Source organism: Entamoeba histolytica, genomic scaffold, assembly GCF_000208925.1.
Source record: "Entamoeba histolytica HM-1:IMSS scf_1104750517969 genomic scaffold, whole genome shotgun sequence".
In the NCBI taxonomy this organism is placed as follows: domain Eukaryota; phylum Evosea; order Mastigamoebida; family Endamoebidae; genus Entamoeba; species Entamoeba histolytica.
In genome coordinates, this window is record NW_001914988.1 from 3,983 (window position 1) to 19,090 (window position 15,108).

General features: G+C 26.2%; 8 protein-coding genes across 8 annotated transcripts; 3 read left to right on the forward strand and 5 right to left on the reverse strand.

The window, feature by feature from the left end:
* Positions 1-178: 178 nt before the first annotated feature.
* Positions 179-1,954, forward strand: EHI_111540 (uncharacterized protein; the record flags this gene model as incomplete). Its single annotated transcript, XM_001913811.1, has 1 exon — positions 179-1,954. One exon carries the CDS (start codon positions 179-181, stop codon positions 1,952-1,954), a length of 1,776 nt encoding a protein of 591 aa, XP_001913846.1.
* Positions 1,955-2,020: 66 nt separating this feature from the next.
* Positions 2,021-4,002, reverse strand: EHI_111550 (uncharacterized protein; the record flags this gene model as incomplete). Its single annotated transcript, XM_643969.2, has 1 exon — positions 2,021-4,002. The coding sequence occupies one exon, from the start codon at positions 4,000-4,002 to the stop codon at positions 2,032-2,034; it is 1,971 nt and encodes a 656-aa protein (XP_649061.1). The 3' UTR covers positions 2,021-2,031.
* A 2,354-nt stretch (positions 4,003-6,356) lies between these two features.
* On the reverse strand, positions 6,357-8,405 carry EHI_111560 (uncharacterized protein; the record flags this gene model as incomplete). Its single annotated transcript, XM_643970.1, has 1 exon — positions 6,357-8,405. The coding sequence occupies one exon, from the start codon at positions 8,403-8,405 to the stop codon at positions 6,357-6,359; it is 2,049 nt and encodes a 682-aa protein (XP_649062.1).
* A 193-nt stretch (positions 8,406-8,598) lies between these two features.
* EHI_111570 (60S ribosomal protein L26, putative) lies at positions 8,599-9,268 on the reverse strand. Its single transcript, XM_643971.2, has one exon. The coding sequence runs from the start codon at positions 9,264-9,266 to the stop codon at positions 8,625-8,627; it is 642 nt and encodes a 213-aa protein (XP_649063.1). The 5' UTR covers positions 9,267-9,268; the 3' UTR covers positions 8,599-8,624.
* A 601-nt stretch (positions 9,269-9,869) lies between these two features.
* EHI_111580 (uncharacterized protein) lies at positions 9,870-10,202 on the reverse strand (the record flags this gene model as incomplete). The annotated part of the gene is made up of 1 exon (XM_001913812.1): positions 9,870-10,202. The coding sequence occupies one exon, from the start codon at positions 10,200-10,202 to the stop codon at positions 9,870-9,872; it is 333 nt and encodes a 110-aa protein (XP_001913847.1).
* Positions 10,203-11,986: 1,784 nt separating this feature from the next.
* EHI_111590 (uncharacterized protein) lies at positions 11,987-12,559 on the forward strand (the record flags this gene model as incomplete). Its single annotated transcript, XM_001913813.1, has 2 exons — positions 11,987-12,211; positions 12,308-12,559. The coding sequence occupies 2 exons, from the start codon at positions 11,987-11,989 to the stop codon at positions 12,557-12,559; spliced, it is 477 nt and encodes a 158-aa protein (XP_001913848.1).
* Positions 12,560-12,718: 159 nt separating this feature from the next.
* EHI_111600 (uncharacterized protein) lies at positions 12,719-13,063 on the forward strand (the record flags this gene model as incomplete). The annotated part of the gene is made up of 2 exons (XM_643974.2): positions 12,719-12,827; positions 12,897-13,063. 2 exons carry the CDS (start codon positions 12,719-12,721, stop codon positions 13,061-13,063), a joined length of 276 nt encoding a protein of 91 aa, XP_649066.2.
* A 201-nt stretch (positions 13,064-13,264) lies between these two features.
* EHI_111610 (tryptophanase, putative) lies at positions 13,265-14,881 on the reverse strand (the record flags this gene model as incomplete). Its single annotated transcript, XM_643975.1, has 1 exon — positions 13,265-14,881. The coding sequence occupies one exon, from the start codon at positions 14,879-14,881 to the stop codon at positions 13,265-13,267; it is 1,617 nt and encodes a 538-aa protein (XP_649067.1).
* Positions 14,882-15,108: the final 227 nt, after the last annotated feature.

A 15,108-nucleotide genomic window follows, 5' to 3' on the forward strand; every position in this document is an offset into this window, starting at 1 on the left:
TGAATTTAATAAAAATACATGGGAAATTAATGCCATTAAAATTACTTATAATTAACTAGTATTAGAAGAATTAAATGGTTCAAAAACATCTCAAAACCCATATCCATTTCAACAAACCATAAATCTTCCAAGTTGTATTGTAAGAATTATTTGTGATATTTCACAATTAGATAATGTAATGAATAACCTTCCAAAACAAAAATTACCTAAAAATTGTTTATTAGAAGTACATAATGGTCCAATTATTACTCTATACCGTAATGATGAATGGGTTTTTGGGTTTAAAAATGAATTTATCACAATGCATATGCAAGACCTTAAACCATTTATTGAAAAAGCAAATCAATATTCAGTTGAAAATATTAGAATTATAGATTTTATTAATCCAGAAGAACCAGCTGAACCATCAAATTTCTCTATTTTACTTTCTGTTAAGAAATTAATTCTTCAAGACCTTAATTGTCCAATTATTGAACTTCCAAATTCATTAGAAGAATTAACTATTACAAATTGTTCTGTTACTTCTCTTCAATTAAACCAAAGTAATTTAAAAAAAGTAATTATTGAACAATGTGCTGATCTAAAAACATTAATTATAACTTCCCCAATTATTGAATGTGAAGCGGTTTATCTTAAATCATTACAAACATTACAACTTCCTAATTCTCTTTATTCATTAAAATTAAATAATTCTTCTCTACCAATTAAATCTTTTCCACCTAATCTTCAATACCTTTCTCTTCCTTCTATTAAACAATTAAATCAATTAGAATTCCCTCAACAATTGAAAGAATTAACCATTAATTCTTGTTTTATTGTTGGTCTTCCTGCATTAAATGTTAATTCTATTATATTTTTTCAATGTACTTTTGCAAAGAAAACCTTTGTTAAAGCTAATTCTATTACATTAAATGGATGTTATTTTGTTTCAAATTTAGATATTGACTGTGATTCAATTTTTATTACTGGATGTACTACTTCTACTTCTTCTCAAGTTGATACTCTTATTGAATACAATACACATAATGCAAAAGTTGTTCATATTTCATCATTTAATGGAATAAATAAATTAATATCACACTCATGTAAAGAATTAAAATTAGTAAATAACTCTCAATTATCAGAAGTTGATGCTGAATGTGTTACTTCTTTACAACTCATTCATACTAATATCACTAAAACAACAATAAATAATTTAGAGTCATTCGATATTGATAATAATTCTTCTCTTCCTCAATTTTATACAAAAGGAAGAGGATCGTTACGTTTAGAAAAATGTAAATTTGATTGTAATTCACAAATTCTTAACTCAATGATAGATATTTCATTAAATGAAGTTGATATAGAAAATATTAATATTAGTACTTGTAAAGGAGCTCGTTTTTATAATTGTCCAACATTAAAAACTCTTTCAATAAAGGAAGCAGAAGTTGTTATTTTAGTAAATTTACCATTATTACAATCAATTTCATTACCAAAGTCTTTAAAAAATATTGTTATTAATAATTGTCCAAATATTATTAATATTCCTTTACCTTTTACTTCTGCACTGACTGTAGATTATAATGGCTCTTTTAAAGCATCAGAGCAAATTCAAATAAGAAGAGTTAATGAAAATGAAATTACAGTTGATTCTTATTGTGTTCAATTAGAAGATATTTCAAATTCAAAAGTTATTCTTGGAAAGAATGTTCATATAATTATTGGTGTAGGTCTTAATAATGTATCATTTATTAATCTTGAAGAAAGTAATATTCAATCTTTTGATTTAAGTATGTCAAATAATATGAGTCTTACATTCCCACAAACCCTTACATTAATTAATATTATTGGCTGTCAGTCTGTTCTTTGTACTAATATTTCATCTTGTCTTCTTGTACCTGAACGAATTAGAAAAGATTATTCTTCAAATAAATATGAAGAAGTTCCAAAAGATAAATGTGTTATTTGTTAGTCAAAGAAATTTCAACACTTAATTTATTAAACTATAAAACACTTTTATTTTAAATAAAATTTAATTAAAAAAGTTTTTTAATTATTGGTTTCTGTAATGGTTTCACTTGTATTTTCTTCTTCATTATTATTTTCGGTTTGTACTTCAGCAAATCCAGAAGAAGTAGCTGTGGCTTGTGCATGAATTCCAAAATTGGACTCAATACTGGCTTGGTTTTGAGCTTCAGTAATATCTTCAATAGATTGTCCTTCAGCAGCTGCTTTTGCAACTACATTAGCCTCAGCAATAGCTGTCTCTGAAACTCCAGTTTTTGGAGAAGCATAGTCTTCTGTTGGTGTAACAACAGGTTGTCCAGATTGATCTACTACTGTAGAAGAAGATGGTTTTGATGAATCTGAATCTGAGTCTACTCCTAAATCTGATCCACCATTTCTGTTATTATTAACGTTGTTAATATTAATAGATGGCATAGTGATTGATGGTATGCTACTTACACTTGAGGCTGCACTAGAAGCAGAACTTGCTGCAGCACTACCAGAATAACCTTGGATGATAATTGGTGCTTGGGTAGCTGGAGCGGTTTGAATAATTTGTGGTGAAAAAGTTTGTTGTTGTTGCTGTTGTTGTGGATAATAAGAAGGAGTAACTGGTGTGACTGGGTTAACAGTAGGAGTAACGGGTTCAGAAGGTGTGACTGGATTAACAGTAGGAGTGACTGGGACAGTAGGAGTAACTTGTGTATATGGAACACTATAGCCACCAATATTATTGAAGACAGGATTGACATTAACACTAGAAGTACTAGTACCAACAGAGCCACTAGTACCAACAGAGCCACTAGTACCAACAGAGCCACTAGTACCAACACTTCCAGTACTTCCTAATCCAGTAATGCTTGTGCTTATAGAAGTTCCAATGGAGGAAGTTGATGAAGAACCAGAAGAAGAACCAGTAGATAACCCAGGCTTTATATGTCCATGTTGACATTTCTTACAATGACTGTAATAGTGGGTATGAGGAGGGTTTGTGTGTTTACAACATGAACAATTGCAACACTCTTTCCAATATCTTCTCTTCATAAGTTTATAAAACTCTCTTCTCTTTTTAGGAAGTTTAATTTTAGAAAGGTATTTCAGCAATTTCTTATCCATAAATGATGCCCATTTCTTTTTCCAAACTTTTGATATATCCTTTCCTTTCTTAGCAAGGGCTGCCATCTTAGTTGCCATCTTAGCACCAGATTTAAAGATAATACTTTGGATAAGCTTTTTATTTTTCTTAATGAATTTTTTATCTTTAATTTTAGCTAACTCTTTAAGAACTTTCTTTGGAGCGTTTTTGGTAACTTTAGATAACTTTTTAAGTTCAGAAATAAGTTTTCTTTCAGCCTTTTTCTTTTGAGCTTTTAATTTAGTTTTATCAATACTATTCTTTTGCTTTTCTTTTTCTAACTTTCTCTTTTCTTTTTCTGTTTTTCTTTCTTCTTTTTTAGCTACTTTTCGTGATTTTTTAGCTTCTTTTATTGCTTTTCTATTTTCTTTTTTAATTTTTCTCTCTTCTTTCCTTATTTTACGTTCTTCTTTTTTAGCAAGGCGACTAGCTTTCTTTTGTTCTTTTATTGCTTTTCTATTCTCTTTTTCTAATTTTCTCTTTTCTTTTTGAGCTTTTCTTTGTTGTTTTAATACCTTTCTTTTCTCTTTGTAGGCTTTTCTTGTTTCTTTATTATATCTTTTTTGTGTTTTAGTACGTCTACTATCCTTTTTAAATGTTCTAGAAACACCAACTCTAGTACGTCTAGAAGAACTTCTTGATGAGCTACGTGAAGAACTTCTTGATGAGCTACGTGATGAAACTCTAATTCTTCTTGCCTCTTCATCATCTCCATAATCATCTTCTAATTCGTCAATATCTTCTAAGTTTTCATCATAGTCTTCATCATATTCAAAGTCTTCATCGAACACATCATCAAAATCGACATTATCGACAAAAACATCGTCTTCATATGCTAATGAAACTGTTAAGCAGAGTAACAGTAATAAGCCTTTCATTAATATTATAGTTTTTTCAGTTTCTCTTTTGTTGTTCTTGAGTTTTACTCAAATAATTGTTTCATTTTTAATAATGTTCTTTATTCCATAAATATCTCCTTTTCCCATTATTTTTCTTATATCTTTCGTCATTTAAACTCAAAAGATTTACGTTAGAACTCATTATATGAAACATTCATTATTCTTTTTTTAAAGTTCTGTATGTTAATATTCTACATAACTATTTTTACATGCATTTTTTGTTGTTTGGTAGAAATTTATTGTAATTCATTAAAATTTAATTCTTTTTCTCTTATTTGATTATTTCAGAAAATTCATAATTAAAAAACATAACTTATTGTATAATACTTTTTGTTTTGTATTTTATAATTTAAGCTATTGAAAAAAGTTTTTAAAAAACAGGTTTGAAGATGAAATGTCATAGATACTAAACACAAACATTAATACAAAATCAAAAAATGAATTATCGGTTATTATATGATTATGATGTTATATTTAAATATGAAATATAATAAATAATAATACACAGAATGAAGTAAGATAATAAGAAAGAATAATAACAAATGAAAATGATATAAATGATGGTGATAATAAGAAATTAAATATAATGAAATAATCATTCAACAATAAATAAAAAATAAAGAAAAATAAAATAAAATCAAAGAAGAAGATAAAAAGAAGAAATAAACAGAAATAAGAAAGAAAAACAATCAAAACAATAAAACAAAATGAAATAATTACAAAACAAGAATAAAACTAAATAATAAAACAAAGAAATACCGAATTTAATGAAGTATGAAATGATTCATATTCATTAAACAATGAATAAATGATAATTCTTTTAACATTTATTTATCTATTTTTATTTACACTTATTTCTATTAAGTTATTTTTACAATTAACTTCATATTTTCTTATTTTAACTTTAATTTCTTCTCTGTTAATATTCCATGGTAGTAATCTGTTTTATCTTTATTATCACGATATTTATTCTTGTTTTCTTATTCATTTTTCTTTTCTTATTTCCTTTGCTATTTTTATTGTAAATTTTATTATTAATGAGGCATCTTCTTCTTTATGTTTTTGAATATTTTACTTTATTTGCTTTTCTATACAAAATCATAAAACATTATCCATCAATAATGATAATTTGATGTATAATTTACATTGAAAAAAAAATCTCTAAATAATAACAAAAATATAAAGAAAATATTACAAAAGAATAATAGAAAAGAATGAAAACAAGACTTAGTTTCCTTAATAATAACTTCGTTATTATCTTTATAAATGCTGATATTTAAATATGTTATATTAATACTGATTAAATTTTACTTCTACTACTGTTATTTTGTTTAAAATAAGAACTTCTCATATAAATTTGTTTTTATTCCTAAAATATTCCAAAATTCTTCTCACATTTATATTATAAATACCCCCTCTTTAGACATGTTGTTGTTGAATTTTTTCTCCACATCATTATTTTTATTGAATATTAAAAAAAAATTAGACAATATTGTCTTATTAATTGAAAATAAAACAATTTAATTCTTCTTAAAATACAGTGTTAAGTTAACTCTTTGAACATTCTGAATTAGTTGCTATTAGAAATAAACATTTTTTGTAATGTTATTAAGAGCTAATTCATACTAAAATATAAAATTGAAAGTTATTATCTTTTTTATTACAATTCCATTTTTTTTTCAATTTACTTATTAAATGAATAACTTGTTATTGAATTTGTTATAAACTTTTTAGTAAAAAGTAGTTAATTAAATAGTAATAGATTTATTTTATATTATCCTTTGCTCATCAGAGACTATTTACGTATTTGTGTTTTAAGAATGATTATTCATCAGTTATTCACTTATTCTTCAGTCTTTCATTGTTGAGAAGTGTGTTTTTCTATTCTTCATTCTTTTTTTTCTTTTATTGTTTTTTCATTCTTCTTTTTATTTTATAATTTGATTTTTACTGTAATTTTCATGACTTTTATCCTACTTTATTTTTTATTTATTGTTGAATGATTATTTCATTATATTTAATTTCTTATTATCACCATCAGTTATATCATTTTCATTTGTTATTATTCTTTCTTATTATCTTACTTCATTCTGTGTATTATTATTTATTATATTTCATATTTAAATATAACATCATAATCATATAATAACCGATAATTCATTATTTGATTTTGTATTAATGTTTGTGTGTGTGTTTTTCTAATTTATCAACTTAACGCCAAAGAAAAAGACTAAAATAGAACATATATTAAAAAACAGAATAATTTAAAAGATAGAACTACTTATTCATTTAAAGAGTTTAATTAACCTGAAATTAACAAAAAAGTAGTTAAATTATTTAATAAAACTACTAAGTAATTTACCATATGACCTATCGTCACCAAGAACATACCAACCATCCATAATTGTGCCATTAACAATTTGTGTAAATACAGAAGCGTTTTGAGTGGTTTCAAATATAAATGTTTTATATTGTTCATTTCTAAATTGTTTAATGGTAACAGTTCTATTAGAAATATCAGCAACAACATTACCATTTAAAGGAAATTCTTCTAAGACAGTTTTTTCTTTGGTTTTACCTTTTCTAATTAAAATAATATCATTACATAAATATACAATAGCGTTTTTCTTTTTTGATTCTTTTAATTCAACTCTATATTCTCCAATAAGAATTCTACCAAAAATAAAATATTCAGGTTTATCTAAAATTTCACAAAGCCTTTGTAAGTCATCTCGCATTTTAGTTCTTTCATCAACTACTTGTGAAAAGAAATGATATTCATCATATGACTTCTTTAATAACCCAAAGTCTTTATGTACTTTTTTAGTTGCTTTTATAAGTTCATTAATAAGCATAGGATATCTCATTGTTCTTTGGACTGGTTGAATAAGTAATTGTTCAAGTGTTCTATTATCTAACTCTTTTATTTTTAAATTATTTTCTATTAATTCAATAACACATTTATTCTTTTTAATTTCTTTCCATGTTTTTAACGAAATATTATAATCAGTAGTAAATACTAATAATGAAGTTACAAGATAAAATGATTCATTTAATCCCTCTCCAATTAATGTGTCAAATTTAAGACTGTCATATAATGCTTTAAATCTATTAGATATTTCTTCACTATTATGAAGACATCTATCAAATGCCATTGTAAATACATTTGTCACTTCATTTTCATTTAATAATCCTTTATTAGCCATTTCTTTTAATGGTATTCTAAAATATTTATCCATCAATTTCATGTTTTTACATAAATTTTCTTCTGTTTGAACAATTTCTTGCAGTACATTCTTTCTTTGGAGAAGATTATTTATTGAAAGTTCTCGTCTAATTAAAAACCCTCTTATAACTGATTCCATTTTAATTATATTATCTAATCTTTTTTGATAATTGGAGTCTGATTTAAATGTAATATGTTCACAAGAATTATTTGGTGTGGAAGAAAGACTAAGTAACGATTGTTCATGTAAATTTTGTTGAAGTTTAGGAAGATCAATAATTGCTGATTGAATTCTACTCTTTCTCCAACTTCTTTTCATTGGAGATATAATCCCATCTGTTCTTGACATTAATCCAATTGTTTTACCTTCATCTTTAATTGATAATTGTTTTGTATTAACTGATAATTGAGTAGATTTTGTTAATGAATTATAACTTGAAGTTAAATCAGGTGAACTAAATTGGATAGATTGTGGTATTATTGAATTACTGTCTGAAGGTTTTCTTCTAAAATATCTTGAACTAGACGGTTTTATAATTTCAATTGCATCAACTGAATTTTTTCTTGGAGACATTACTTCGCTTTCACAATTTCTTTGACTAATTTTTTCTTCTTTTTTAACTTCTACTGATTTAATTTCATTATTACTTGTTCCAAAAGACCAATTTCTTATTAATTCAATAACATGCGAATTTCTTCCTTTTAACTCTTTGCCTCTTTTTTCTATTTCTTCAAACATCTTTCTAAATGTCATTTTTTCTCCTGATCTATTTCTTGATATAATGCATTTGGCAAGTTCTTGTCCCATTCCTTTAACAATTAATCGAGTTGCTTCTAATTTATTATCAACCATATAATAATTCATAACATTTTCTATATCAATACCAGCTCTAAGTAATGGCCCCGCTTTCATTACAATATCTTTAATATCTCCAACAACAAGAATATCAGGTTTGTCTGATAAATATTCTGTTAATAATGCAATCTCTTTCATTTCGTTTGAACTGAGATTAGCGTGTATTACTTCATTACATTCCCGTCTTTTTTCTCCAAATAATTCAAATAATATAGTTCCTCTTGACTGAGGATTATCAAGAACTTTCTTCTGAAAAGAGAACCGTTTGGTAGGGCTTTCAATGATAAATAAGCGATTCATTTGTTTACAAAACAAGAAAAACAAGAATAACAATTTGTAAGTTTCAATGGATTTTTTTTGAAATTATTTATTTTTATTTGTTTTATTTCCCTTCGATAGAATTTGTTATTTTAATTAAAATTTAATTATATTTTTTATTATTTTCCATTTTAAACTAAAAAATTTAAAAAGTAAAACAAAATTCTATTTCTATATTTAACACATTACGATAATCATCAATTACTTAGCGATCTTCTTGGCAAGTGCAGCTTTGTAGGCAGCAATGGCATTCTTAGCCTTATGAACCTTAATTCCAGTTTTATAAGCTCTGAGAGTTGGTTTAGACATAAGTTTTTCAGCCATTTTCTTAGATGGAATTCTGATTGGTTTCTTTTCAGTAATTGGTTCAACTTTCTTTCCGAAAATATCCATAGTAAGGTCTGGATATGCAGCTTTGAAAACTTTAGCTACTTCTTCATTTCTCTTAGCAACAAGGTCTTTGTATGATTTTCTGCTTTCAGCTTTCTTAGCAAGATATGCTTCACGATCCTTATTCAAGAATAATTTGGTGATAATGACATTTGATGGTCTAATAGCGACTGGAACAGTTTGTCCATTAGCTTTAGTCTTAGTTAACTTATCAATGTTAATGACATATTTGCTTCTTCTTACAGCAGTGACTTTACCAGCAACTTTTTGATGTCCTTTAATGATTTTGACTTCATCATCTTTATGAATTGGAATAGCAATAACGTTATACTTTTCTCTAAGTTCTTTTGAAAGTCTAGCACTCATCAAAATAGCTCGTTGACTTGCTGGAGCAGTGTAAAGGGCTTTTCTAGCTTTGCTTGGATTTGAACTGACTTTGCAATTGAATTTCATCGCCACTCTGTTTTAACGTATTAGTTCTTTTTCTAGTACTAGGGTAACCCTGAATTTCTCTCTTATTTTACTATTCTTCTCTAATTTCTTTTATTATTTCTTATTATTTCTCTCTTTTTCCTCTAAAATCATTTTAATTTTATTTTTGTTTTTCAATAACATAATTTCTTTTTTTTGTGTTATTATTTTTTTGGCAGAGAAAAATCTGGAAGATCAATTTTGGATGAACCACCAGATTGTTCTTGAAGTTGTCATTTGTTAATCTAGTAATAATCATTAGTTTCTATGAATCCTTACGAGGCATATCCTCCAATAGATAGAGCACATCCCATGAGATGGGCAGAAAATGTTCCAGGTCCTTACTATGTTTCTACTAACTGTGTTGATTGTGGAAATTGTTCACGTCATTGTCCTGGATGCTTTGCTCGTCATAGTTTTCCGAACCATTGGTATGTAAAACGTCAACCAGAAACTCCTGAAGAAGTGAAAAGGATGGAGAAGGCTATTATTTGTTGTAAAGGGAAAGCAATTATGAAAGTAGAGAATTGACCATTTCATCTTTCATTATTTTTTTAAAACAAAAAGAAATGAAAATGAATTAATTTAATCATGTTCATTTTTTTGTTGTTCAGGTATGTCTAAAACATTTAACTCTTCATCAAGAATTTGTAATGCATTTTCTTGTTGAGTTGATTTTTTTGTTATTGTTGCCATAACAAGAACAAAGAAAACACCTATAAGGTTCATCATAATTAGTTGTAGTGCTGGGTTCATAGAATAAATGATGGTACAAGAAGGTATCCAAATAATATACCCTCCAATTAATCCCATGATCCAATCATGGGTAAAATATTGTTTAATTAATGAAGAGGAGCATCTTGGTAATTGAAGGTCATTATTATAAATCCAATTAATCCAATAATTGACATGTGACATATAAAATAAAGTCCAAATAAACTGGTCAAACAACATTTTATAAATTACTTGTAAAATCCCTTCATTGCCGAAGAGATATGATTGAAATTTATAAAAAACATCTGACTGAACACCCTTGTTATTTAAATCTTTATTTTCTTTAAGTTATACTATTTCAAATAGAACAAACGACAATACCATATGCAATAAACATATAAATTCCTATACTCTTTATACTTTCTTGTTTAATAGATTTTTGAATAATAGCTACAATCCAAGGAATAATTCCCATGAATAAGCCAGTAGCTACAAAAGAATAGAAATATGATAATTGTAATTTTATTTTTGATAATGAAAGAAGAACTGAAGTTATTAATGGGATATTGTAGTATGATAGAACAATTAATATTTCTAAACTCAAGATAAGAATAGCTGGTTTTATATTTTTAATAAACACATTTTTTATTTCTTTCAATGTTGTGTTAATATTATTTTTAATCAAAAGAAAACTAGCTGGTGAAATGGTAAGATGCATTGTGTTAATCTAGTTTTAGTCATGCCGTTATTTTTGACTTAAATTCATGTTAATCATTTCATGTAAAATAATCGTTATATATAACAATTATTTTTATTTTAATAAAAAATAGTTATAATAATAGTTTTGAATGAATTTTATTATATTATTTAAGAGTTAACTTATAATAATTTTATTCTTTTTTATTTCATAGAGTATTTGTGGTAAACTACACATTAATCATTATAACATTTGTTCATAATTTATTGAGGTACTAATTAATATTTCGTTACAAATTAGTTTATCCTTTAGTTTTTTTTTATGTAGTGGAAAATCATTTTTGAATTGAGTTTATTGATAAATTCATTATAAGTGTTACAGTATTTTTATTAAATATTTTTATTATGCAATTTAATTAATTATTTATAGTTTTATTTTAATAGTCAAAATAAAAAATAAATCAGTTGTAGTATCATACAAGGATAATAAATAATGAATTTATTTATTCTACTTAATATTAAATTTAGTGTTTATTTTAGTGTTTTTGAAATTATGTTTAGTGTAATCATTTATTTAAAAGATATTGTAATATAAATTATATGTTGATATTAATATACTATATCAATTATATTTATTTAATAGTGATTATAAATCGTTTTAGTGTTATAAATTATATAGTTGCATTTACAATTTATATAAAAATACAAAAAAAGATTTTAGTGGAGTTATTAAATACAATTATCAATAATTGTATTTTGAATAACTTTAAATTGTTGTGACTGAAATAATAATTCGTTATAAATAAAATATTTTTGAAGAATATTATATTCATTTATTTTAATAATTTAAATAATTTTCTTACTTGTGATATTGATTATAATAATAATCAAACTGTAATGAATATATTCATCGAATTAATAAGTTTATCATTGGAAATATAAAATAAACATGAATTAATTTATCCTATTTAGTTGTATGTGAATAAATTGTTTAATGAAACAATTAAAAATGATAAATCAAACTCAATAAGTATGTTATCTGATTAATAACACTTCTTTTAAACAGTTTTAATTAAATCTAATCATTTAAAGACCAATTAATTAACAAAACAAATATGTTCTTAATTATGTTATTGAAAATGATAATTAATATAATAAATAAAAAGAAAAGAAACCATTTTTACAAAGATTAAAATCATTCTGATTATGTCTCTATTCAATGGTTAAGAACATATGAAAAAGGAGCATCATTATTCATTCATCCTCATGTTAGTATTGTGATTAGAGTTATTATGACATTCTTAATTCTTTTGAACATTGCATTATTAAATGCATCTAATACAAGTACAAGAGCTACAGTTAATACATATATCTCAATTGGAAATAGTCAAGTTATTACAATGCCAGTTTCTGATTTTAGGTTAATGAATTCAGTAGAAGATATGTGGACAGCTGGATTATCTACACTTCCTGTTTTAATTATGGTATTCTCTGGAATTTGGCATTATGCCAAATTAGTAATTTTATTATTCACATAGTTTATACCATCAAAATTGGTTGTTCCTAAAGTAAGAGATATTATTTTAAAAGTATTAGATGCGTTAGATAAATAGTCTATGCTTGGTTCATATGTTATGGTATTGATTATTGTTGCATTTTTCATTGACATTCCATTACCAATAAGACATCCAGAATCTATTAATGATCCAGTCAAGATCTATTTATATGTTTATCCCGCATATGGATTTGTTACATTGATGTTAAGAACTATTGCATCAGTAATTATGTCACATGTTGTTGTAGGTGTACATAATGTAGTTATTCATGATAAACAAAGTAATCATGGAGAAGATGTACTTAAGTAGAAACAGATATTCTTCTGTTGTAGATTCTTAGTTAAAAAGATCATTGTACCAATTTTCTTATTTATTTCATTCGTAGTATTATATGAATAGTCATGTGTTGGTGTTTTTGTAGTTTCCATTATTACTGCTATTGTTGAATTATCATAATTTGCGTTATTAATGGCTGTGCCATATTGTGTAGCTAAAATTCTACAAGTTGGAGCTAGCATTGATGATATTGTAGCAGAATTTTTTGGAGAAGAAGAACTTATTAATGGGTATGAAACATGTTTTGAAGGTAAAGCCAATCTTGCAGGAGGATGTTGATTATTATTTGTAGCGGTTATTATTTATACAGTTTGCTCAATTGCAATTATGAAAATTACAAAGAGAGGTGTTGCTAAAAAACTTTCAAGCAAAGAAGAAAGAACTGTAATGAATGGAAAAAAGATAGAAATGACAGAAAAACAAGAAGAAGCTGATAAAAATAACACAAATAAAGCAGAAGAAAAGAAAAACAACTAACACAGAAACAACTAAGAGTAGTCAGTAGTTTCTATGGAAGCTTTTTAATGAAAATAAATACAATCTTTTAAATTTATGAATAAAATAACTTCCTTCTTAACTTAAATAAATTAATTTCTTACAAGAACTAAATAATAAAACAATCCTTTTGCAAAGAAAATAAAAAAAAAGCAAACTAACTTGATGAAAGAAAATTAAATTTTATTTGGACTCATTATAAATAGGCTCTAATCCAGACTGGAAGTGTCTTAACTTTAAATGTCTTCCTCTAGAAATTCTAACTTTGGGAATTAAATCCCTATTCATATACATCTGTTCTAACGCTCTAACTGTATAATCAATATGCTCTTTAGAATATACGTTTCTTGGAACAGCAAATCTAACTTGGTCATTAATTCCTTTTCTATCTTCTTCATCTTTATTATCCCATTCAAACCCAAATGGTCCCAATTCACAAGCTCTAATTCCATACATTCTGATCATTTCAATAACTAATCCAACTCCAAGGAAATCTCCAGGAGAATAATTCTTTCTATTATTAAAGAATTTATCAGTTTCAATATAAATTGCATGCCCTCCTGGTGGTAAGAAAACTGGAATATTTCTCTTTGCTAACTCATACCCGAAATATCGTACTTGTTCTATTCTTCCTTTGAGATATGACTCTCCTTCAACAACAGATAAACCCATAGCACATGCCATAATATCTCTTCCACTTAATCCTCCATAAGAATCATTACCATATCTCAAAATTTGAAGTTGTTTTAAGACTACTCCAACATCACCTTTAGTACTAAACTTTCTCCAAAAAACTCCTTGATCTCTGAAAGCCAATGCACCTCCCATATTACAAACTCCATCTTTCTTTAGAGAAATACAAAATCCATCAACATAACTAAACATTTCTTTAACAATTTCTGGAATAGAAACTTTATTATATCCTTCTTCAAATTCATGAATGAAATATGCATTTTCAGCAAATCTTGCTGCGTCAAAGAAGAATGGAATGTCATACTTCTTTGCTAATTCAGAAGTTTCTCTTATATTCTTCATTGAAACTGGTTGACCAGCACCAGTGTTGTTGGTAATAGTCATTAAAATTAAAGGAATATGTTCTTTTCCCTTTTCATTAATAAATTCTTCAGCACGTTCAATATTCAAATTTCCTTTAAACTCATTCTTAGTCCAAAGAGTCTCTGGGTCTACTGGATCATGATAGTTCTTAGCAAACAAATTAACAGTATGGAATCCATTGTTTCTAGCATTAGCCTCAGTAGTATCAAACCATCCATTTGAAATTAAATGCCATTCTCCTTTTCCAAGACATTGAGACATAACTTCATATAATAAACATTCTGCACATCTTCCTTGAGGTAAGATAAAGAAATTTGGTCTTTCTATTTGAAGTCTTCCTTTATTAACAAAAGTGCCTGGAACTTCTGGTTCAGTCCAATATGGATCTTCTGGATTATTTGTGAAATTTGGAATACCACTAACAATATCTTTAACCACCCACCTGGCTTTATCCCCTCGTTCAAAGGCGTCTCTAACAGATTCTTGGAAAGCATAATATCCTTGATTTCTTCCATATGCTTCATCTCCTCTAAACAATGAACTCCATTGAATATCAGTCATAGCAGATGATCCAGAGTCGGAAAGATAATCTACAAGAAGCATTTGTGATGGGAAAAAGAAACAATTATATTCAGTTTGTTTCTGAATTTTTTCTCTTTCTTCTGGTTTAAGATCAGTTGTTTGTCTTACAACATATGAAACGTGTGTAGGAACTGGAACACCAAGTTCAGTAGATTGCTTCATAGTAATTAATTCTTAATAATTAAGTTCCTTCTTATAATTCTTTAAATACCTACTACTTATCTTCCTTTTAATCTATTGGTAACTCTATAATCATATTTTTAAGATTAGTAACTATAGAGTTTTCTTTTCTCTTCCTTTTTCTTATTTTCATTTATCAAAATACTTCCACAACAATCTAATAAGAACTAGAATATACTCTCATTAAAAGATGATGTTGTGTTTTTGAC